The sequence below is a fragment of the Macrobrachium rosenbergii genome, chromosome 42 (genome assembly GCF_040412425.1).
Source record: "Macrobrachium rosenbergii isolate ZJJX-2024 chromosome 42, ASM4041242v1, whole genome shotgun sequence".
NCBI classification, from domain to species: Eukaryota; Metazoa; Arthropoda; class Malacostraca; order Decapoda; family Palaemonidae; genus Macrobrachium; species Macrobrachium rosenbergii.
Window position 1 is genome coordinate 28581736 of NC_089782.1, and position 24594 is coordinate 28606329.

General features: G+C 35.3%; 2 protein-coding genes across 3 annotated transcripts in view; one reads left to right on the plus strand and one right to left on the minus strand.

The window, feature by feature from the left end:
• LOC136828128 (uncharacterized) overlaps nt 1-24594 on the plus strand; it is a 56364-nt gene that overhangs the window by 216 nt on the left and 31554 nt on the right. For both annotated transcript variants that reach the window (XM_067085929.1, XM_067085932.1), the window contains exon 2: nt 19830-20013. The gene's annotated coding sequence lies outside the window, so the exon portion shown is untranslated. The remainder of the gene's footprint in view (nt 1-19829; nt 20014-24594) is intronic.
• Nucleotides 4347-23760, minus strand: CSN1b (COP9 signalosome subunit 1b). Its single transcript, XM_067085936.1, has 12 exons — nt 23600-23760; nt 20861-20950; nt 20523-20704; nt 16636-16801; nt 14696-14857; nt 14465-14548; nt 14071-14160; nt 13790-13938; nt 12309-12414; nt 10264-10352; nt 9520-9649; nt 4347-7584 (listed from the first exon to the last, which is right to left on the minus strand). Exons 1-12 carry the CDS (start codon nt 23630-23632, stop codon nt 7354-7356), a joined length of 1512 nt encoding a protein of 503 aa, XP_066942037.1. The 5' UTR covers nt 23633-23760; the 3' UTR covers nt 4347-7353.

The following is a 24594-nucleotide window of genomic DNA, read 5'->3' on the forward strand; positions in this document are numbered from 1 at the left end:
GTATGTCATAATTTGGTAAAGGACCCAAAGTTCTGGTTATTCTGATTTTTATTGGCATCATGTCTTTTGACAGGTATATCAATTTTGAGTTTACACTCACCCTTTAGCTAATGATTATGGAGGTTGCAAAAATAAAAAGAAACCGTAATTGGTAACTGAAGAGGAGAAACTAAGGTAAATATGTTTACCTGTCAATAGGTGCATCTGACCAATTAAACATTCGTTTTCATTGAAAATCCAAAATAATTAACCATTTAAGTAGCCCCCTTACATCAAATTATAGTGATTACTAGTGAAAACCAAGTTTAGGGTGAGGTAAAACAAAAACTAGGCTTAATAAAGTAACAGGTTAAATCCTGAGTTCATAATCTAACCTAACCTTAGGTGCTGCATCCTACCTGCCCATCAGGACCCCCAATCCGGATCTGACCAAGGTTGCTGTAATTTACAGTGAAATACAGCAATGTGTTAGGATGCAACCTTCCAAAAATAAATGGAACCCAGGACCCTGATTGGGGTTGAGGGTCCTTGCATCTCGTGGACCCCCAGCTAACCAGACTTATGTAGCTGTAAATCGCAGAAGCACTATACTTTGGTATCCGTGAAGGGATGGGACAGCCCTGCCCCTAGCCCCAACCTAGTTTAGCAATAGGCCTAAAGCTAAAGTCACTAGCATAATTTCCCAGTGTGGCCTCTCCCCCCCCCCCCCTTCCTCTCCCTATTGTACTTAGATGTAAGGAGGTAGATCATGAGCTAAGCAAACATTTTGGATGGGAGTGAGTGTCAGATTTGTACTATTTTCAGAAGCAAACATTTTGGATGGGAAATTATGTCAAAAGTGTACATTTTTCAGAACCATTACACTGTCATTTACTTTACAGTGATCTTCCCTAAGTACACAGCCTTCTTGGCACTCCAGACACTTGACAATGTTGATACACACCATAATACTTAAATAATGGAGCGAAGCAACACTTATCTTAAAAATATTCTTGTCAGATTTTTAAATTATCACGTATGAAGGCACAGTTAGAGCATGTGAATATTACAAATATTAGCTAAACTGTATAAGGTGGCCAGCTTTATTCTGCAGACTAGGAAAGGGAGACTGAAAAATTAAGATTAAATTACTGTAACTGTCAACATTTCAAACAGAAGCTGGACTTTGGGCGCTGGATTTGAAACACAATGAATTTTTTGCAGAAAAATATTAGGTTGTCATTACGGTAATCATATTATGGTGCCAAATTCATTGTGAGTTTTGACTGACTGACCTGCTGTCATTTGGTGTTTAGCTTATCAGTATTCTGTACTGATTTTTAATGCAAATGCAACAGGTAACAAGATAGCACAGAACTAAAAATAAAGAAAAAGTTTAATCTTGAAAGAAGCAATAGACGCATTGAGAGGATGGAGGACTCAAGGACACCGTCTTGGACTAGACATATGTTGTTACTGTCTTGTATTATTCTTATTTTTTTGTTCCTACTGGAGTATAAACCTCATATTTATTTAGGGATATCCTTTAGTGACAGCTTATTAGGTCACTGAATGATTGATTGATTTATGAAAATTTTGCACAAAACCAAGAGCTGGGGCACTATCACCTCTCAGTGCTTGAGACATTTAAAAGAGGGAGTGGGAGTGGTAGCACAGCAAGATTTGAAGAAAGGAAGTGGAATGGAGGTAAAAAGAAAGGCTAAAAAGTGAATGCAGCTAGGGGCTGAAGGGACACTGCAAAAAACCATTAGTAATGCCTACGGTGCACCACATAGGGTGCATTGACATAACTGCTGTACCTCCCTAAGAGATCAGTTAAATATTGTTGGGTAGGCGACGGGTAAGGGAACCGCTGACCCCTTACTATTAATCATAATTTTTGACTTGTGAGATCAAGATATGTCTTCCTTGGGCTGTCACATGGTGTTTGTGATTGGTACAAATCTTCCTATGGAGAAGGATACTCCTAAATACAGTACCTAGAAGGGTTTGAATACCTTGGAAAAATAAATGTGTAGAATTTGATATGTATGCGCATAACTTTTGCACACCATAATAAAATGCTGGTAACATCCAAGTTTCAGCTTGAAAATTCTACTTCGGAGCTGCCAGTACAGAAGTTTTTGTTACCACTTACTATACTGTATAGGAAATTTCCCAGATTGTATGAGATGGGCTTCAACTGGAATTTTGCTCCTTTTATCAACATGTGGCACTAGTGATTTAGTTTATCTTTTCAAATGAATTATGTATTTCAGACTTCACTGGGAGTCCATCTGCCTGAAACTTGGTGTTGTTAACTCTAGTTTTTGGTAATTTCAGAAAATGTTTTTCAGATTTTATTATGTAACTCTCCTTTTTGTTTTGTTATTACTGTGGTAATCTTTATGTTTATTGATGTTCACATGTTGTTTCAGTGTTTCATTCCTTTTATAGGTTCTTTGTTCAGTTACCATTTTTTTCTTAATTTTTTCAAATTTCATTAATAGCTAATAGTAGTAGCCCCATGTTCTGCTATAATTTCACGTATGTCCAGTGTTAATTTCCTATTAACATTCTTGTAAAGTTGTCTTTACCATATTGTCGAATATCACTCTCTATTTTGAACTAAAAATATTTATATCATTCATGGAACCAAAAAAAAAACATTTAACAAAATGTGTTGCTGTTGCACTTTCCAAGATTGCCACCCCTAGCAATTCAGAACCCATATGTCAAGGAAAAAAAATTGCCTTAACTGTCAAACATTTGTTAATTCTCATATCTTTATTACTATATTTTTTATCATCAATGAGACCATAAAATAGTCTAGTCTACGATTGTTCCCTAAAAACAAAAACTAGTCTGCAAAATGCTCATAATATTTTTCAGATTTGTGATTAAATACAATATCATTTTAAGACAAGATTGTTCTGACCAGCCATTTTTGTGTTGAGAAAGTTAGTTCAGTCTAGTTCAATAGCTGGTCCTAACAAATTGCTTTTTTTTTTTTTTTATAATGAAGGTTGTTCTGTCTTGATACTAGTTTTGTATTGGATTTCACATTAATAGTCACTATCAAAACCAGAATTAAAGTGAATGTGGACATGAGATTTTAAATGCTTCTTATTCTGAAAGGTAGTGGCTCCAAAGTTCTAAATAAGTAATTGGACTTTTCAGTTTCATGTGTTTTACTTGGTTATATATGGTTTCAGAATTCAGCGCAAAATTACTCTCAGTATCATTAAGAGAATAAGTTGTCATCTTATATACTTACAGCAGTTCATTAACAGTCTGTGAATTAAAATAAATCAAAAGCCAGTGTAACAGGAAATTTGTGCATGGGATCAAGTAGGGCATTCAATTTTAATGATGAAAAAGTGAAGAGAATGATTGACAGATCGGTAGTGCAAAACATTTAAAAATGTTATGGATGTGTTAAAAAGGAAAAGTATAAAATTGAATGTTATGAACATTTTAAAAAGAAAAGAAAAAAAAAAAAAAACTGTGTTGAAAGCAGTATATAGTTTCTTAAAAGGGAACAGACTGAAAATTACGAGGGCATAATTATCACGTCTTCCCTAACGTTATCAGTCATAGATTTTCCTTGGAATGGAATGGAAGGTACTTTCCTTGATAAGAATTCTATGGGGGAATGGCACCAGAATATTCTCCACTGCCTTCTCTTGTAAGGGGAACATTGATTGCCAATTCCTTGGAAAACTTGACATGTAATCACACAAGAGTAATTAGTCCAGAATAATTTTGTTATACTAATTAAAGATGACCAAAGGTGTTATTTTTTTTCATTCTGATTGACATGGAGGAGAAAAACACCTTCCCTGCAATTTTCTTTACCAGTATACAACTATGCTGGTCACCTCATTGCAGCAGGTATTGTTAACTTGTTCTCAGTTCTCAAATATATAATGTCCCTGATACCAGGAGCATTTAGCCCACTGAGTTCGACTTTGAAAGAATTTCTCTTGTGAGATAGATGGTTCACCATCTAACTTGTATGTCGTATAGTTCAAGCATAACCCAAGTTACGACTGAATTCTTCGATGTAAAAAATAAATAGCCAACCACAACCAGTTTCTAAACTGAAGCTGGCACGAAGATTCAGAACTCAGTAATAGTATAAATTCATATTCACCATGCAAAACTGAAATATGTATTAGACACACTTGTCTAAATAGAACACATTACACTTTGTAGCAAAACTGTTAACAAGCAAATCTTACTCAGAACTTAGATGGTTTTTGAACTCATCCAGAATGCAAACTGTATAACAAAAAAAAAAAAAACCTCATTTATTATTGCATGAATTACAGCTTTCCCAACAAAAATTAGGATAAAAAAACGCATTTCCATGTTATCAATCTTTCTATCAATAAAAAAATCACCTTTGTTTCTATTAACACAAAACCAACAATGCTGCACGATGCAAATAGTGTTGGATCAAGACTTTAACTACAGTTATTTATCACAAAACTTTTTAACTGGATTCCCATTGTCTTGTATTTGTGAAAATATTCTAATTTATTTGAAAAATGTATTTTTAAGCAAGCTTTGAAGCAGTGCTGATATTTTTACCTCAAAAACATTTATGAAATTTCCCTCATTTTTTTTACGTAATAAAAATTGAGTTTACAAACCTTTGTAGTGCAAGGGAGATATACAAGTTTGAAAAATAAAGATCAGAAATATGGTATTGATGCTGACCATGACTATTTCAAGAAGTAAACTTAATTACAGTTTCCTCATTTCATTTTCTACTTGGTACACAGGGGTAAATTATGTCTAAAATGGTGTACAGTATAATATTGTAATAGCACTGCATAAGGGCACGATGAGCCTTTATGAAATTGACCTCAAATGAAAGTGCAAACTTTAGGTTCGTAGTGGAAAAAGAATTCTCGACATCGGTGCTAAGTATATACGTAGGTTGTTTGATTATCACATCAGAAATACAAAGGGAAAAGATGAAATATCACACACCTTCTTGGTAACCCTCTCCTAAAGTATGAATGATGATATGCTAGTGGCCACAGACCTACGGGCATCAAAATAGCTTGGGTTGCAAGGCAGTGAGCTGGCGAAACAAATTGTTACTCTGTATTACCCCTGTGTATTGGTGAGCTGCACTTGTATCAACAATCAGGTTTAGGATATGGAGTATCAGAATTTAATGTTTACTAAGAAAATGTCAAAATTACAGAAAACACTCATTCCTCGAGCTATGTAATTCACTGTAGAGAAGAAAAGGCAGCTCCAAACTTCACTTACACAAAGCATATTTAGAAAAGATATCAATTATGCTTATCTTTCAACATCCAGAGAAGGATCACTGTAGCATTCGTTAAAACCCTCCCTGGCCTTCCCTTCACAAGCCAAAACTGGTATTCCATTGTAAAACAATAAGCACCGCTTTAACCACGATTTTCTACATTGGCATAACTTGTCACGGAATCCAATTGACAGAAATTTTAGAAAAGGTAGTCATATATATGTAATTACCTCTCTCGGGTATCACAAAGGAATTGAAAAGTTAATTTAAAATTCAAATCGTGCCTTCAACTTGGCATATTAACATTTACCCAACTTCATGAAGGCCAAGTATCCAATACTCGTTCTTTCAAGCCAATATAAATTTACTCACAAACAGTAAGGTGAAACTGTCATGATTACGTCATCAACCATGACATCTTTTGCAAACAGTAATGTCGTACAACATAATGACACCCATTCTAGTGGAAGCATTTCCTTGTGGTACAAAAAAAATAAATAAATAAAAAAATGACTCCTTGATAAGTTGCACTTGTAATGCTGTCAAGCAAGAGTATGCAGCTGATATCAGCCTGAAAAATAATCATATTATCCATGAGAATCATGGAAATTTAAGGTGAGTATTTCACCTGGGTGTTCGACAGTTTGTAAACTAACAGTACTGTAATGCTAACATACTATGGGAAAAAAAAATGAAAAAATGAAGTGTCTGTGGAAAAAGAGACTAGTTGATTGATCTGTGCATTAACAAATTATTATTAAAATATTTTCTTCAAACAATAAATAATATTAATGGAAGGTATAAAGACAAGCTAGAGAAAAAAAAAAATCAATTATTGATGGCATGTAATAAGGTCTACAGCAATTCTGACAAACACCTCAGAGACTTGAAACACCATAGCTACATCACACTGTACAAAATAAAAACCAAAGGAAAAAAAAAAAGCAAAAATCACATTTCAGCTTACAAAAAGGAAAAACAAAGATGAAAATTTCCCAAATGACTGACAGTACTCATACTGATGTCAATATTTTACTTCATTGCTTCTGCTTATCATAACTTTCATAAACCTGCAAGGATAAAATCAAAACCCAACTTCTCTTCTTTTAAATTTCATAAATACTGCTCTTAATTAAATCACAGCATGTATAACAACAACAGCAATAGCTGGCTCTGATCTATATCATGTGAGTGATAAATTTACAAATTATTGTTGTACCCGGTACTTCAAACTTGATATAAATTTCTAACAGGATACAGCAGTTTGAGGTACTTACAAATAACTAAGGAATGCCTTGCGTGCTTTGAGGACTTAAATTCAATTTAAGGGAATGATTAGAAAATGAAGGATAAAATTTTTTTCTTATAATAAACTTTTCCCTTACAATAAAAACCAATTCTTCCAATCTGAATGGATGGGCTATGAATTAAAAACAACCAGGATCCTATTTCTTGTATACAGTGATGTTGATATAGCAACATCACCTTGTAAACATATTCAGTATTACACTGCTAGCAACAGTTCTGCCTGCTAAATTTCCCCCTCCATACTAAGATCAGGCAGGCATGGTGTTGCATGTCACTAAGGCCAGATGTCAAAACTGCTGCATTATCTTGATTTTTGCTTTGGTTATGACTGTAAGATGCACTGTGATTTCTGTTAGCAAACAAAGTTTCATTGACTGGGAATTTTCCTGTACAATATATTCATAACACCAAGAAATAATAACGGTACATAGTTCACAGATCTCCTGAGGTCCATCCAGTACGGCCGCATAAATATAAAGCTCTCCGCACTATGTTCTTGCGTTAGGTCATGTTTACGTTGAAGGCAAGAGCGTCACACAAACCCCTGCATAGTTGTCGCAAGCAATAGGTACTCTCATACACACATCATATGCCACCAAGAGGCATGACTGACTGATGTGCAGCTTGACACTTTATTTAGGGGCAAACTGACGATGAGCAATTCTATGTGTTCGAGTCATCTCTCTGATGGCACACACTTATGCACACCAGCCAACAAAGATAAATAACTACACCCAGGTCTAGTATCAACACAGCCTGGTCATTGTTCTCAATCACTAGTTCCTAGGAGCCGCTGCAGAACTGTTTGTTGCTGCCATAGTGACATCACCACCACCCTGACCACCCCCTCCCCCTCCTTCACGTGGCGGACTCTTAACATGTATCTGGTTCTTGATGAGTGCAGATCTCAGAATGAGGCCTTTGACTCGCATGACATGTTCCCGGCCCATCTCCAGTGATCGTTCAAAAGTCATGCTTCTTTCCTCCACTGCTTTGGCGTATAGAATCTGAAAGAAATCATTTATCAGGAAATGATATACTTGTAGTCAATAATCAATGAAAATATAAAATTCTATCTATAATTAAAATAATTTCTACAATGATCTGTTAAAAATTATATGCATCAGCCACAAAAACCAACAACAAATATTTAGGTAAAATATTTTTGAGTACTTGCTTTTCCCATTAAATTTATTTATCTAGCCATTTCGATATGCCTACAACGATTCAAAATATTGGACTCGCTGAGAATTGCCAAAGTTAGAGCAAGAAGTTTGAAATTTTTTTGTAAGCCTGGACAAATGTATAGGTCAATTCCATTATTCTTTTATGGCATCTGTTGGTGCAAGAAGCAGCAATGAACTCCTCAACCTTAGAGTCAAAAATGGCAATAAACTGACCCTGATGACAAGATATAACCAATGACTTAGGCCTGTTGAACACATTTACACCAAAGGTGAATCAAGGTCTGGTCTGAACAGATGAATGAGGGCAAGTCAGGCAGATCCCTACCAGGGGTAGACAGGAGACCCTCAGTGCAAGACAGATCCACACAGGAAAAAAGCTAAAAAAAAGTACACAGTAAGTGTGGATACCTGTGAAGGCCTCCTGAGATGGTGCAGAATCTTGACAGAGGAAAGAGACACACTCAACTCAAGATACTTGCAGCTGTGGCAAGCCAAGTCAAATTAGACAACTTATCAATCGGGTGCCTAGACTGTCATTTGTAGGAATGCCACTGCCCAAACCTAAGCCACTGATTAACTGACTGATCCTTGACACCCTTGCAAGTAAAGTAAGGGTGTTCATTTGGCTCCTAAATTGAAAAGAGAGGTCCTCCAAAGATGAAATGATGGTATTACAGGGCTCACTGTCTCTCCCTTCCCACACAAGTGCATTGAGGCAAAGTTGCATAATGAAAATGATGAATGTCAAAATGAAGGCACTGTAGAATATTAAATCATGGCAACAAAAATCACAAGCAGGTCAGAATGGAGGAAATGAAAGGTAATCACTATTATGGCTGGGGCAAACATGTAGGAAATATTACTGTGCAAACACACCTGCAAACAAGGAACCACGATAAGAACAGGGCATGAATAGGACGTTATTGGATGCCAATTACATAGAGCAGGCAAAACCCCATGTCTGACCATTATATATGGTAAGCAAAACCCATGTAAGCTATATAGCCATGGAAAAAGAAAAAAAAAAAAACCTTAAGGAATAGGATGCCCCCAGTAACAATTCAGTTACAATGTCATTGACCAAAAGGTAGAACAAAGTAAAAATTCCCAAAATATCACAATCACAAACTACAAATATGGAAAGAAAATACACTCAAAATAGAATTATATCAACATCACATTACAAAACATGGTAGCAAAATTGAACAGTACTGGAAAGAACAGCAGCATGTCTGTTTTTTGCTGAAGGCACCCAGGAGTTGGCTAAGCATGTGAATCAAAATCCTTTGCTTTGTGGGCCTGGGTGTACTTCATAGCTAATGGCTATTATAATTAATTGGTCTGTAGCAAATCTTAAAGTTCAACTGTGTAAACAATCAGTTCAGTCATATTGATAAGTATGATTAAATATTTCCAATAACTGTAGACTAAGGAGTTAGGCTGTAACATTTATTACACGACTGGTTTCTCACTCATTAACCTAAAGAAAAACCAAGTACATATATGGTCAACTAAAAAATGTGTCACTCTGGAGCAGACATGTTTTGCTGAGGTCAAGTGAATGAGTAAAATATAAACTTATCTGTGAAAATAAAATATTAAATGAAACATACAAATATAAAAATCAGGCAACTTTTCAGACATCTAACATGAAAAAAAAAAAAACAGAGAACTTTTAAGCAAATTAATAAGTACACCTCCATTTTAAACCTTTTCATTTAATTCACAAAAAACCAAAGGACACAGAAACTTTACCTTATTATGGGAATCTATACGTGCTTGAATTTGACCATCCAGTATTAAAGCCATCAACTCATCTTCTAGAGCACTTATAGTGGTATTGAATGCTGCAGCCATCTTTTCTAAGTCTGCACTCATGTAAGGACTGTAGAAAACAATAAAATAAAAATAGATATTCAAAACTAAATAGAAGATATCTAGTATCAGAAGCCATGCATCTAAGCTCACTCTTACAGACAGTTAGATTTTACACTAAAAATCAAATTACAGGCAGTCCCTGGTTTACAACGGGGGTTCCGTTTTTCCGCCGTGTAGTAAACCGAAAATTGTCGTAAACGCAAAAATCGTCGAAAATCCTAAGAAAACCTTACTTTTAATGCTTTGGGTGTATTGAAAACGATGTAAACTGCATTTTTATTGAGCTTTTCATCAAAAAACCTCCAAATTTTGATTATTCTGCCGTTTTGGAGCCATATTTCTTCCGTCGGATCGGCGTACAACGCATTGTGACCCCGGAACATGCGTCGTAAACCGAGAAATAATTTCTGATGAATATATTTGAAAAGCGTCGTAACCTCGGAACGTCGTAAGCCGGACCCGTCGTAAACCGGGGACTGCCTGTATGCTTTACTGTTTATAGCACAAACTTTTGACTGTTCATATTCACTGATGTACATAATAGCAAGGAAGACACTGCTATTTCAACCTAAGTATGCTACTGTAAGTTTTATAAACCAATATAATACGAGAAAAACTAACCTAAAATACTGTATAAGAGCTCGATTTCTAATACGAGAGTATAGTGTGTTGAGATGCGGCGCCAAATACAGGTCCAACATTAAAACATCCTGAAAAAATGAGAAAGAAATTCAGTAGTGTATCGTGTCTGTCAAACAGAATGGAATATAGAAATCAGGCCAAAGGCCAAGTGCTGGGACCTATGAGGTCATTCATCGCTGAAAGGGAAACCGAGGGTAGAAAGGTTTGAAAGGTGTAACAGGAGGAAAACCTCGCAGTTGCACTATGAAACAATTGTCAGGAGAAGGTGGCTGGGAAGATGAAAGAAAGAGAATGTGAATGAAGGTAAATGCAGCAAAAGGAATGTGAGGGGTTGCAGCTAGGGGCCGAAGGAACACTGCAAAGAACCTTCAGTAATGCCTAGAGTGAGGTGAACTGACGGCACTAAACCCCTACAGGGTGTTTCTGTCAAATGAATCTTGGATGAATATTGTATCACTGATATTGATCCATGCAATCCTTGCAAATACCACCCAACAATCTTTGTATATGCCAGTTTTTAACGTGTTTAACCTTGCACAAAGCAGGCCCATTGTAATCTGGTAAATACCAACTGAATGCCTACATACACCTTCAAATCAATATGTTTTACAATTCACTCACTGGCTTATGAACTTCACAGTAATTCTCAGTAATGTATCATTTGTGCCTGTACTTAACCTCTTCTTTACTGAAGCTTAACAAAACGTAAACATTGAGTTCGCTACCAAACCGATTTTCTCGGTAATGAAATAAATAAAAAGTAAATGAGTCATACTTTACTTGGCTAGTATAATCATTCCTCTTCATGTATGAACTTTTTACTGATGTATCTCCAGAGAAAGAAGACAAAAGAGAAGCACAAAAAAACAAAATTACAAATGATTTTATACTTGCGTAGAAGATTTTTTACATTTTCATGCTTATATATCTTAAAAAAAAAAAAATGAACATGGGTTCTTGGTTACATCTTTTTTTTCACTTATCATTGTAATAAACAAGTGTCAGAGCCTACGACATATTCCATGATTGCTGCCCAGAAGCGCAGAGCAAAATGACGTACCCTAACTTCCCTTCCACTCGAATCGCCACACTTGATACCACGAGTGAGTGTTGCCATGTAACTCTTTTTCATCTATTTCAGAGAGACATTACACTTGTTTCCAAATACTAAAGTTTTTATCATCTATATATATGTATGTGTGCATGTATGTATCCAGAGTATATATCCAAATGTCTGAATCTAGATAGCCAAAAATAATGTTTGTTTTGCTTCGTCATATGCCTGGCAGTGCGTAACATCTTCCTGAGCACCTCCGATACTGTTTGTTTTGCTCCAAACCCTTCAAACCGAATCTTAAGAGGCCTAGAGCTGAAAAGAGGAAGGTTGGTAGTATGTGTGTACCACCTTCATGTACTATGCAATAGCCTTGAATGGTGGTACTGTGTACCCACTAAATAAACTGTCAGTAAAGAAGGGGTTAATGACATGAACTTTACACAAAGCAGGCCCATAAATAATCTTGGTAAATACCAGCTGAATAACTAACAATACACTTTCAAATACATATGTTTTAAAATTCGGTCATCATCCAATGAACCACAAGGTAATTACAGTAACCTCAAGGTAATTTTCAGTAATGCATTACTTCTTTTCAAACACAACTGAGAGAAAAAAATCTTAGCTAATATTTTCAGACAAGGAATGTATCCTTACTCATTTCAACTACTGCTTAGTTACACCTGTCAACCCTTTTTCAAATAAATGTGCTTATAGGCATCAGAATGAGAAGAAAAAATTCTAGCCATTCCTAACTAATAACTAACAATCCAAATTTTTTACTCATTTCATCACTGAATTACTGTAAACTTGAACAAATTCTCATACCAAAAAATATGTCAATACTTGAAATATTTGGAAGTTTCTGTTCTAATACTCAAATTCAGTATTTTTACCTGTTAAACTTTGAACTTCCAATAACTTTAACATAATCATACTGTTTGGAATAAAAAGACAATATACATACCTTTAATTCATCTAAAAGTTTGAGGCAGGAGGCATACTTGGATTCATAAAACTTAAAAATGATGTCACGTAACTGTGGTTCCACTTCCAAAAATAGTTTAAACGAACTGAAAAATTAAGAGAAATCGTATAAAGAACAGTGTCAGGAAGCAGTAACGTATACTATACTCAAAAATGTACTTACTTGCAGACTACAAAAATGATTATCTATCTTGCTTAAAAAGAACATTTAACCTCTTCAAGAGATTGTTGATGGGAAACTGAGCCCCTTAATAAGTATAACCCCTCGTTATTTAGTAAACTTATACCTAATCAATAATTAATTACGTAATTTCCTCTTGCATATTCAACTCACATGTCAGAGATGGCATTCATGGAGTCCAGAGTTTATTTCAAAAAAGGTACCGCATTTTGAGTTACTAGAAGTGAACTATAACTGCAATAAAACAAAATGTAGCCTAACATCCTAACCACTGAAAAAAAACCTTTAGGACCTACAGTTATGGGTAACAGTTTCAAGTACAGTGGTCATTTCTTGAAAGATAAGGATGGCTTGAAGGATTTAACCTTAAATACATGGTAAAAACTGGAGAGAAACTAGGTTAATTAATTTGGATGGCTAGGTGGGAAGAGATCAAAGGCTAAAAAAATGGAAGTACTGTAATGCACAGAAAGCAAAGCAAAAACAACTGGAAGCTGTGCAGACATAATACTTGATCTTTAGTAGTCATTTATTGCCTTGCACACCACAGTACTGACACTGACCTCCTGAAGGGGGCTTAGGTTAAACTAATTCTTTATACAGTAACAATCTTTTGTGTCTTCCCACACATCTGAGTCATCCTTGCAGGAGGTACTAACTACAGTATAGTGCTTGCATGGCACACTGTAATGATGCTAAAAATTTTTGTGAAAATGTTTTCTGCATTTTACTTTTTAATCATTTCCCCCCAGCTCTTCTAATTTATGTGTGCAACTTCTTCAGCTCTACCTTGCTGCAATTTTCAGTTTTTATATTTTCAAAACAAATCCTTCATGACCCCTATACAAGTTGCAAGATATGAATTGACCTTGTTGAACAAATGTACCCCAAATAATCATAATGTTTGCACCTATAAGAGTTATTTACTCTCAACCAGTTGCCTGATTAAACTATTACAGTACTTATAACTGAAACATAAATTTGAAAATACTAATTACACTTCACTGAATTTCGTCTCCCCTAAACGTTATCCAGAATAGTACAACATAATCTAGACCCTAGGATCTTGAACTTGCCAACCCTCTTAGAAATTGCAAAGATTTGAGCCTGGCATAAAATGCAACCACTGCTCGATTTAACTGCCTTGCTGCTTTAACAAGACGAACCTTCAAGCTTCCTTCCGGCGCTAATTACTGCCCCAGTGACAAAGGCAATTAGCCACCTCCTCAAAGCCATATAACGAAACAATATCCACTTCATTTACTGTATGCAACACTCACCTACTAGAAATAACCAACTTCTGTAATTCTTGACGAGAAAACGTGGCTAACGCACATAAGCCACCATACATAGCTATATTGGAAGTAGACAAAAGGTCTGGAAAATCAGCTGAATCAAGCTGGGCGAGAAGAAAACTCTTAGCTGCAGCCTGAAAAAGGGAGTAATATTTAGCATGAATCATATCCTTCTGAAAATTACTGTACACTTGTAATTCAACTGCCTTATACTGAAATGAAAGTCAACTTAGAGCATATATACAGCAAATTATGATGCTAATTACCTTATATTTTCTAGTGGCTAACTGTGCTAAACCTGCAGCACACGTTAATTTTGTTTGGATAACTGCCGACTGATCTTTGTTGCCACTTTGCTGAAATAAAAAGCATAAAAATTTAAAATATAGCCATCTGCTATTCAGTATTTAGCAGACCACTATGAGCAGTCATTTATTTAAAGGGTTTTCACATTCATACAAATACAGATTCCATATAAACAGGTTATAATCTGGTAATATAAGACAGGTAATTTGAAAAATACTTAGTATTAATGATTAAAATCATGCACATAATTCTGGCCAGGGTTTTAAAATCTATACAGGTGTCATAATGTATGTATTAAAGATTAAAAGAAATATTGAGACTTCTTTCATAATGCATATAAACATTCATACGTACCCTTGTTTCTGTTACTTCAGGAGTCGCTTGAGCTTTGCTGACATAACTCAGTACATGTGACCAATTGTTTAAATAGATGGAAACCTGATGAAGAAAGACAATAAACAATTACTTAGAAATTTAGCTGATTCAGTTAAAAAGTGAATCAGTACTGGTTTGTCCTCAGAAAAAATATGAACACAAAGATATTCAAATTCATGACTTTACTTTCCTCTTCTAAGTGCTCCATACCTTAATCACATTAAGACACATGTTAATAATGTGTTTAAAGGATGTACAATAGTCGCGGGCACGGGAATAGCATTTCAGGGCATTGGAAAGGTCACCGCAGTCTAAGTAGTGATCACCTAAATCGTCATGTCCCCGTCGAATGGATTCTTTGATGCTGTTGACCTGAGGAAAAGAACAAAGCATATTAATATAATAATTGTATGATTATTTCATGATAATGACGTTCAACTAAAAATGCTTTAAAATGGTTGAACAATAACCTCTGATATAAGTGTGAGAATGAAAATGACACTGGCACTGTCATCTACAACAAGAATTGCTGGCGATGCAATCACATTACAACCAGTGATGTTAGTTAGTGGAGTACCAATCTTCACTTTTGATAGGTAAACTGCTCGTAATGAACAACTAATAACAATTAACCTGTTAAAATATGTTATAGAGTAAATGTACACATTTTTGCTAGTATAAATACTATACATAATAAAGTATTAAAAACAGTAAGATCACCACTAACATGTCATTTTGATTAGGAAACCCTTATATTCTGACATTCATAATAATATCAATGATATGATGAATAATTTGTTCAGGATTGTAGTACATGTAAGCAGTTGGTATGTTCTATCCACAATGTGAGATCTGATGGCAATAAAGGGATTGGTGTGTATAAGATTAGCTAAAAAAAGGCCATTCAGTTTTAAGTACAGATGCTCCTCTACTTACGAAAGAGTTATGTTCTGAATGGCAGCTCATATCTTGATTTGTTCATAAGTCCAACTTGATATACTCAGAGTCAATATGTACAGTAGTATTTATGTTTTTCATACTAAAACACAATACTAACACTGTAATGTATTTTACAGAGTATTTTATCAATATGAACGATGTATAAAACCTACACACATTAAGCAATTTATGATAATAATAGAGTACAGTTTTAATTTACGATCACGACTGTTCATATCTCTGAAAGTTCGTAAGCAGAGCAGCACCTGTAATTGCTTTTGAAAGCATATTTGACAGCAAAGTTCTTTCCAGCCAATGTGCTTTACCTTCACAGCACTGCATAATTACAAATTTATAGTGTAAGAAGGGTACTGTAATAGATACCATTTTAAAATTCTCTAACATTATTTGTTGAGGAGCTTTCTGCCATATACTTTTTTCATCTCTTCCCCTTGCTCTCTTCTAACCTAGATGTCCAACTTCTCAAAGTTCAAGTTGCCTTGCTCAAAAATTTACGCCATTTAAAAAAATATCTGTCACAGCGGGGCCTTGAGCCTACAAATACGATTTTGTCGTCTTGTTCAACAAAATAGCTGCACCTTAAGAGATTGCATGCAAAAGCTCCAGTGTACATCCTGTAACCTATACAGTATTTTAAATAAGGTCCAAGGCAATGCCATCTGATTTATTATTATTACTATAAAAGATAATAAACCAATCGAATATGAAAATACCATGAAAGAAGAGTTCTCGAAGTCATGACTTTGCAATGAAACGTACACTTGTGATAAATCTTGGTACAGACAGATTGAGACACACACAAACATGAAGGACATTTTAAAAAGCACCTCCCCTGCATCCTTACTACTGCATTAATTATTTGGGTCCCTTTTTTATATTGTAGTATAATGCCGTGAGTTGGACTGAAAAACAATGTTATACCTTTACTGTCATATAAAAACAAATGTTATTCTGTAATTTACTGTCATATAAAAACAATGTTATTCTGTAATTATGCCTGTCCCCCTACAAATCTTAACAGGGAAACCTGATGCTTATCCAGTTATTTGAATACTATAATCTATTACAATCTATTTGTGTTTTTAGATGATTAATACTCATTTGCTACTTCCAATTGAGTAAAATAAATTGTTGCACTAACTGACTACAAGCATTACCAACCAATGACCTACACCTTAAAATGATCTTACCTTCGAATTCTTCAGGTCAGTATCCAACTTTTCTAACTTTAATGCCGCTTTCTTCGCACGCGATTCCACCCACTGCATATCTACAGCGGGCAAATTGGCAGCAACTCCTCCGGCCATTTGACCTCCAGCTATATCAGGTAAACTGGCGCTCGCTGCATTGGCTCCACTGTGGATTATCAAATAACAAAATTGAATAGTTTCCAAAATTTTTTTATATTAGTACTTTGTACCAACAAAATTGTTTCCCTTATTTTTTAAGAAGTAACATTTTAACTTAAAGGAATAGAGTGACACTATAAGGAATAGAGTGACACTACAGTACAAGAGCATTGTTTGTCAAAAGATAAAAGTTACACAAGATATGCTGTATATCTCCATGTATAAGACGACCTTTCGATAAGACAAGCTCAAAAATTATGGCAAATTTTCACGAATTTATCTCATATCTGTAGTATAAGATGAATGCTAAATTTAGAAACCATCAGTGTATAGGCTAGCTTTTGCAACAACAGGTATCTAATGAAATATTGGTTATGTAAAGATGATGTTATTACAAATGCTATTTTACTTACTGTACCCTCAGAAATTCAAAATAAACGAAATAACAAAGTCAATTCTATATCATGTTTTTCCTACACGTCACCTAAAAGGTAAACATTGTTTTGTTTACGTCTCATCGCCAATCACAAACAGCCCCTACCAATATGGTAATGTACGATAATTATTTGTATGACTGAATTATTCTAAACAATTATTTACAGCCAAAATGAAAATGAATTTTTAATGAAAATGAATATTATGTTATCCTAAATGTTATTACTACCGTAATTACACTACCATTAAAATTTCTGAAAGGATACCAAAAGATAAAGGTTGCTGTGAGCGCAACCGTAACTCGATGTTTACATTTTGTCAGCTGGCCTCGCATAGATAAAAGTTGATTTCACTGATATGGAATTACTCCTTGAATAGGCTATTTATTATGAAGATATGCCAATAATATATAAGGTAAAAATGGTTTTATTACGTTTACGTTTCATCGCCAATCACAAACAACAATGCGATAATGTACGATAATTATCGTTCGTATGACTGAATTGTTCTAAACAGTTATTTAACACCAAAATGATAATGAATTCTTAATGAAAAATTGTTATCCTAAATGTTCTTACTACCATAATTACACTACCATTAAAATTTCTGAGTTTACCAAAAGACAATGGTTGTTGCGAGCACAACCATAACTCAACGTTTACAGTTTGTCAGCTGGCCTCACATACATAAAAGCTGATTTCATTCATAAGGTACTATTCCTCGAATAGGATATTTATTATGAAGCTATGCCAATAATATAAGGTAAAAATGGTTTTATTACCTTTATTATCAGTTTATTTCATAATATGAGTCTTTTCATGTATGTTGGTGGTTATTGCACCGAGGCCGAGGCTAGCCTATTGATAAACATCACTTAGAATTCAAGGTTTGATTTTTAGAATGGTAGTATAAGAGGACCCCCAATTTTTAGGGGTGAATTTTAGGATCTAAAGGTCGTCTTATACATGGAAATATATGGTTCTTGCACTTGTGAATTAAAAATACAAAATTAACTGAAAAAGGGGCAAACTATTACAACATGTATTTTAAACTGACACTGTACAAGCTTTGATAGAAACAATAACTTTCATATAGGCATGCTGAAGTATTTTCCCTCCCAGGGAAACTAATGTGTGCACTCAAAAATTACAAGTCCAAACGTTTTTTTTTTCTTTTTATATAAAATAAGACTGCACCATTGGTTTCTGCTATCAAATGTTTTCATAACTTCTGTAAATAAATGCAAACACATCTCCCCAAAATGGTCTGTCTAGTAGTTTCACTAAATTTTACCAGTTCACACTAAACTTGAGCAACCTGCTGAATTTACTTTTCATTAGGTATGACACAACATCTGAAGTTGTGTTATGATTGATGAATGAAGTAAACTTGATCCTTTAGAATAACTTGAGCACTCAAAACTCAAGCTTCTTAAAAGTGCATCCCTTTCTTCTACTGCACATGGAATCTTTCTATATTAAAATCCAAACCATTGGACCTTGGGTACTGGGTTGGATAACGCCCCCACAAGAAAAAGGTAGCATCTAATGTCTGATTAGGTCTTCCTGTGTTGCCACCGTTTGTGTCATTTTTTAATCATACTTGATATCCTCAGTTTGCCATCGCTTTTATAATACCCCATAGCAGGTGTTGGTGACCTCTCCAACTCACAGGTTTAATAAGCTCTCACACCTTTTGCCTACTACACATACCAGCATAAATCTTTTTGCATTTACACCCAATCCATTGAACCTTGGGCTAATATTCACAGGATATCGTCAGATCTGAACATAACAAAGGGGAAGGAAATTGAAAATGGCAATTCAGAAAGGTTTTGAATAAAAAAAAAAAAAACTGCAATTCACATGCACATTGAAGATGCTGAATGATAGTGTTGGAAGCTGAAAAAAAAAAAACACAGATCTCAAAGACTGTAACAGTTTATATACACGTTGTGGAAGGAAGCAGCTCAGTCAGTCAGAGAAGTAGATATGAAAGGAAAACGAAAGACAAGAATGAAGGGTCAGAAATTCTGCCGTTAACTCAAAACCTTGACAAGACAGGAATTGCTGCGGAGCATGCACAAGAAACATGCGGGCTGACAAAACTCACTACAAGTCTAACGTTGTAACAGGTGAATCATACATATGCTAATGATAATGACTGATAAACACCTGATGTATATGACTTCTGAACCCAAAGTTGAGAATTGCTGGTCAATGGATCAGGTTAATGTTGCCAAGTTGTTACAAAGTACTAGCTAAATAAGCAACAGCCTATGTAAAACAATGACAAATCATAAATGCATACAAGCTGCACTTGGGGTGAGGTTATGTCTAACAGCTAAATAGAACTGTCATAATGTAATAAAAAATTAAGCTACTTAATAAATTCAGCAAAACTTAATGGTTGTTTTTGTCCCTCTTTCAAACTAAAAATTATCACTCATAGGACTTAAACATTTCTTGCCTGTCATACATAATGGCAACTAATTCCTTTTAGAATCTATAGAGCATACGACAAGATTATGTGTCGGTTCTAGCTTTTGAATCCTTTAAATTCAGCAACAAATAAAAATCTGTACATCTTTTTCTTTGCAGGATGGAATACTGTGGGGTGCTGGTAGGTGCCAAAGTCTATCCAGTCACTCTACGTAGAACAGCCTACTTCAGCCACAAGTTTAATAAGATGGCTAAAGATTGGAGTCGCTGTAGCTTCTGCCGTTATATTTGGAATCCTCTTCTGCTTGCATCACACCTTGACAACTGTGCCTCCTCTTTCAAGGTAAGGTGGAACCTCACCACTGCAAGGGAGGCTTACTAGTTTTAATTTAGGCTCATGAATTCCCTTTAGCCAGTGTCACAACCCGAAGCAACTCAACAAAATGCAGCTACAAAATGAACTGATATACAAATATGAGCAAACCAAGGGAGTCAATACTTCAAGTACGAGGGCATAAGAAGGAAATGTAATGGTTAAAGAATGTAAAATGAATTTCTCTAATCTAAAGATGTTGTGTAGATAATGAGATCGTGGAATACCTAATAGTACCATGGGAACTAACGTGTTCATAGTGGTCTACGTAAAATATATAGTCCAATGACCTCTTTCAATGCTGGTACAGTAAATGCTGGATCACAGAGACCACTAAAATCAGGCGGAGGTAAAAGCAATGAGTCTGCACTTTGCACGAACATGTCAACAATTGAAGGGGGAGGATGCAGTTGTAGAAATTTCAGTGAAGTGGTTCTCCTACAGAAAATTACGTAACAATTCAACACAAAATGAATTACCTCACAGCCTCCTGTATCTTCCGGTGAAGTTGAGTATAGAGGTTTACATTGTAGGTTGTTTGGACATAAAGAATGGCCATACGTAAGGCTTCCACTCGTAATTGAGGACATCGATCAGCTATAAAAATGAGGCGTTGGAGTTTGGCTAGACCTGTGTAGCTATTGGCATACGTCTCTAAATCCTGTAATATATAAAAAAAGAATGATTGTGTTAAACAGAATAAAAACTTTCTATAAGTATTTAGTTATTACTTTGAGAAGAAAATGGACCATGAAATATCCAAGAACTATTGCAGCTATGAAAAACAAATGGTAGGGCACCACAGCCTAATGCTTACCAAAGATGTGCTTTCTACAATGACTGGCTCTTCCTCCGTGTTGTCATTCTCCTCGACAGCCATATCAATAACCATTGGCTCTACATTATTCTGGAAAAAAAGCAGAATGTTGGTTAAGATCTGGATTAAAGTACGCACTGTATTTTCTCTTTGCTAATTGGAACTTCAAGTGAAAAAATGCCAGTTTACATATTACGTCACAAAATAGTCCCTAAAAACCTTTATATATAACATATGGGTTTATTATAAGTTACTTATTCATATTAAAAAGTTGACCAATTATATTTCCAAGATATCACTGAGTGGTAACCTGATTTGACAAACCTTAAACAAAACACTCCTAACCAGATTTAATATAGGCTTCAATCATATTATGATTTTAAGCACAGCCACCACAGACTTCCACGTTAAAAGTATCTTTCTCTCCGAGTCACTTTTGTTAATTTATGAATCTGGCCAGTTTATTAAAACAGCTTTCATTGATTGAAAAGCAGTCATTTCACTCAAACGGCTAACACTGACGGGGGGGGGGGGTAACAGGACACGTTTTATCATCTTTCAAACCATCAGTACAATAGCAAGTACTGTAATGCATTGCAATGTATAAATGAATGTTGCTTCTGAACATTAACATTACCAGGTTTGCCATTTCCAACTTGTATATTACAGATAACAGACTTGCTATTCTAATCTCATTTTGAAGGCTTATTTGTGGACAAAACTTGACAGTCACTAAATATAACAAAAAAAGATATTTTGAGAAATACAGTAATTTGATATAATTTGAGAAACACAGCAACTTAGTAAGCTCTGTTAAGGGATAACAACCATTTTACATTAGACAGAAAGTTTGGAAACAAATAATTATTGTTTAACAATCTGAATGCCAAATATTTCATCAATATCTATGTTTTGTGGTGAGTACAAAATTCTCACCTCCTTTACCACAAACTCGACCATGTGATGCGTATTTGGCCGATACAATATACATATTGTTTGTTGCAGTGAATTGGCTAACATCTTAAAATAATTCTACCATAAATATTGATGAATGGCACCAATTCTTCAGAAGTTGCATATGAATACAGCAACTGTCAGTTATCTTTGAACAGTGGTCGAACTAATATCGTCAAAATTCAGCATAAGATTGGTCACCCCTATTTCATGAGCTTGTATTTCAAAGCATAGCTACATTGACTTCAGACTGCTGCCACTCAGTAATTTATAATTTTGAATAAAAAAACACCAACACAATATTCCTAGACAGATATCATTAGTTATTGCTTCTTTGTAAGAATTCACCAAGTGTCGTACAGTACATCATTTTCAACAAAATATGGTGATAGATGACCTTAAGACGAAAATTACTTTAGAAATCTAAGGAGAAATATGAAGAACATGTCATTACACAGATATTGTCATATTGTGGTATTTTGTGATCCAGACTTCCCGTTATGAGTGTCTTCAAGTCGTTGTTTTCCCCAAGTTATGATAGTCGAGTGGTCCTTGCCGGCGGTCAACAACTGAATGATTAACCAAAGCGAACTAAGGATTTCTTGTGTAGGCTATGCCTACTTCGCAACGAAATACCTTCATATGTTAGGATCTATCGTACATTTCTATCATTCGAGAAATCTTCTTGTATAGAGTATTTTTATTTTACATCTTTCCAGAACCTTCTTGTTTAAAGTATTATTAAGCTATGGGCCTGTCATCTAGTATTCCTTGCACAAAGCATTTACTAAGCTATGTGCCAGTAGTAATATATTAATTGGTTGTTGATTATTAGTATGAATTCTATTGACTTTGTCTACCAGAAAATAAGCTATGTTCCACTTTAGGGACAAAGTGAAAGGCTAAATAACATTAGCTTAAGAATAGCTTTCTGACAGTCTAACCGAATTAAACAGCCTGGCCACATAATAGCTTCAGTCTTCTGTCGTAATACACCAAGGCTGGGTCCATTACCTTTGTTTACACTAACCTAACCTGTACAGTGCTCAGTATTATCAACCAACTTAACCTACCAATAGCAACACCAAAATAAGCAACATCACCTCTAGCAAACTAATTAGGCTAGCCTAACTGGTAGACTGCAATCAACTAGCCTATCCCCAGACTGTGTTAGCCTAACCTGATCAAGGACAACGAAAGCTCCACAGCCTGAGATATGATCAAACCTTGGCCTGGCCAAGATTAGCATTACCGGTAAACCTCGTCTAACCCAAGCCCAACCTAGCCTGCCATACTCTTTGTTCACCATGCAGTCTAACCCTTTCGTCGAGTTGACGTGGGCTAACCCAGGGGTAGAATAAGTTGCATTACGGATGGTACTGATTATTCATCAAAGTGGAAAGGCATATTGATATGTATTCGGTGTAATTGACGTCATTTTCGCCCACGACGAATAAGAACGACCCAGGCTTGGACTGTCAACATACTAACCCCCTAAGAAAGTTTATCTGTCGACTCGCGTATTATCGCCCACGGGAGACTGACAAATTCCCCAGGGGGCCCAAATCAATCACGGCCATTTCACCCAGCCCGAGACACGCGAAACACCGAGGCGAGAATTCGGGAAGACTCGACAAATTCGCCGGATTATTCGACTTTTTGAGTTCTTCTCGAACATCATGACATGCACCAACACAACATTCCACACGACGGCGCCATTTATTCGCCCCGTTTGAAGGCCGAAGAGGCCGTTTAACTCCCTCAACTCAGCGGAAACCTCGTTACCTGCATCAGTCCTCCTTGCATTTGCAACGGCATTTCGCTTTAAAAAGTTATTTAGTGCATCAGATCTCAACAACAACAACAACACATCTCTCTCTCTTCTTCAACCCAATGGAACCCGAAACCTCATACGCCGACCCCAACGACGATTTTCGGGAATCTTCATTTAAAACTTTTAATTCGGGTTCTTCGCATATTTGTGCTGAATCATTTATATGACAATATATAGCTTCTTCTCATTTTAATTTAATTTATTATTATTACGAATTTTTAAAACGTCTACGACTTAGCTCATTTTCAGATGAGCAAACTCGATCTGCTTATTACTGTTCTGACGAAACTGCGCAATTGTATTTTTAGAAAATTCTCGTTAAAAATATCTTGTATTTAATTAGATTGAATTTACACAATTTCGTAACGAAATTTATGTTTCTTTATTATTGCGTAAAGACATAAGCGACATATTAATGAAATCCTGAATATCGTTGGTGGGACGGCATCTGGGTTCAGGAGCTAAGGTGATGTTCCAATAATATATTGCCCCTAAAAGTCGTATTATAAAAATAAAGAAGTTTCCTTTAATATAATTCCACACAGAAATTTGACGTTAATTTCAATTTATTCGTTATGTAATAGTTAAAATATTTAAAATTAACGTTTCTAAACAATTAGTTGTTTTTGAAGAATTTGTGGCCAGGTCATCTGAATTTGTATGCTATTATCAACCTTCCGCGCAGGAATGCTAAGGAAAAAACTTAATTACTCACGATGACAACATTCAAAAGTAATTGTAAACAATTGGTTGGCCTGGCGGAATGTAATATTATTCAGTGCACTGCAAGTGTGAGATGCGTTTATATAGAATTAGGCTACATAAACAAAACAATTAATGACTTTTTAGACTTGTAATAATAGGATGGGAATATTATCAAAGATTGCAGACATATTCAAATGAATGTCTATGTGATCGAAGGTACAATTTCACTGCAACATTGTCA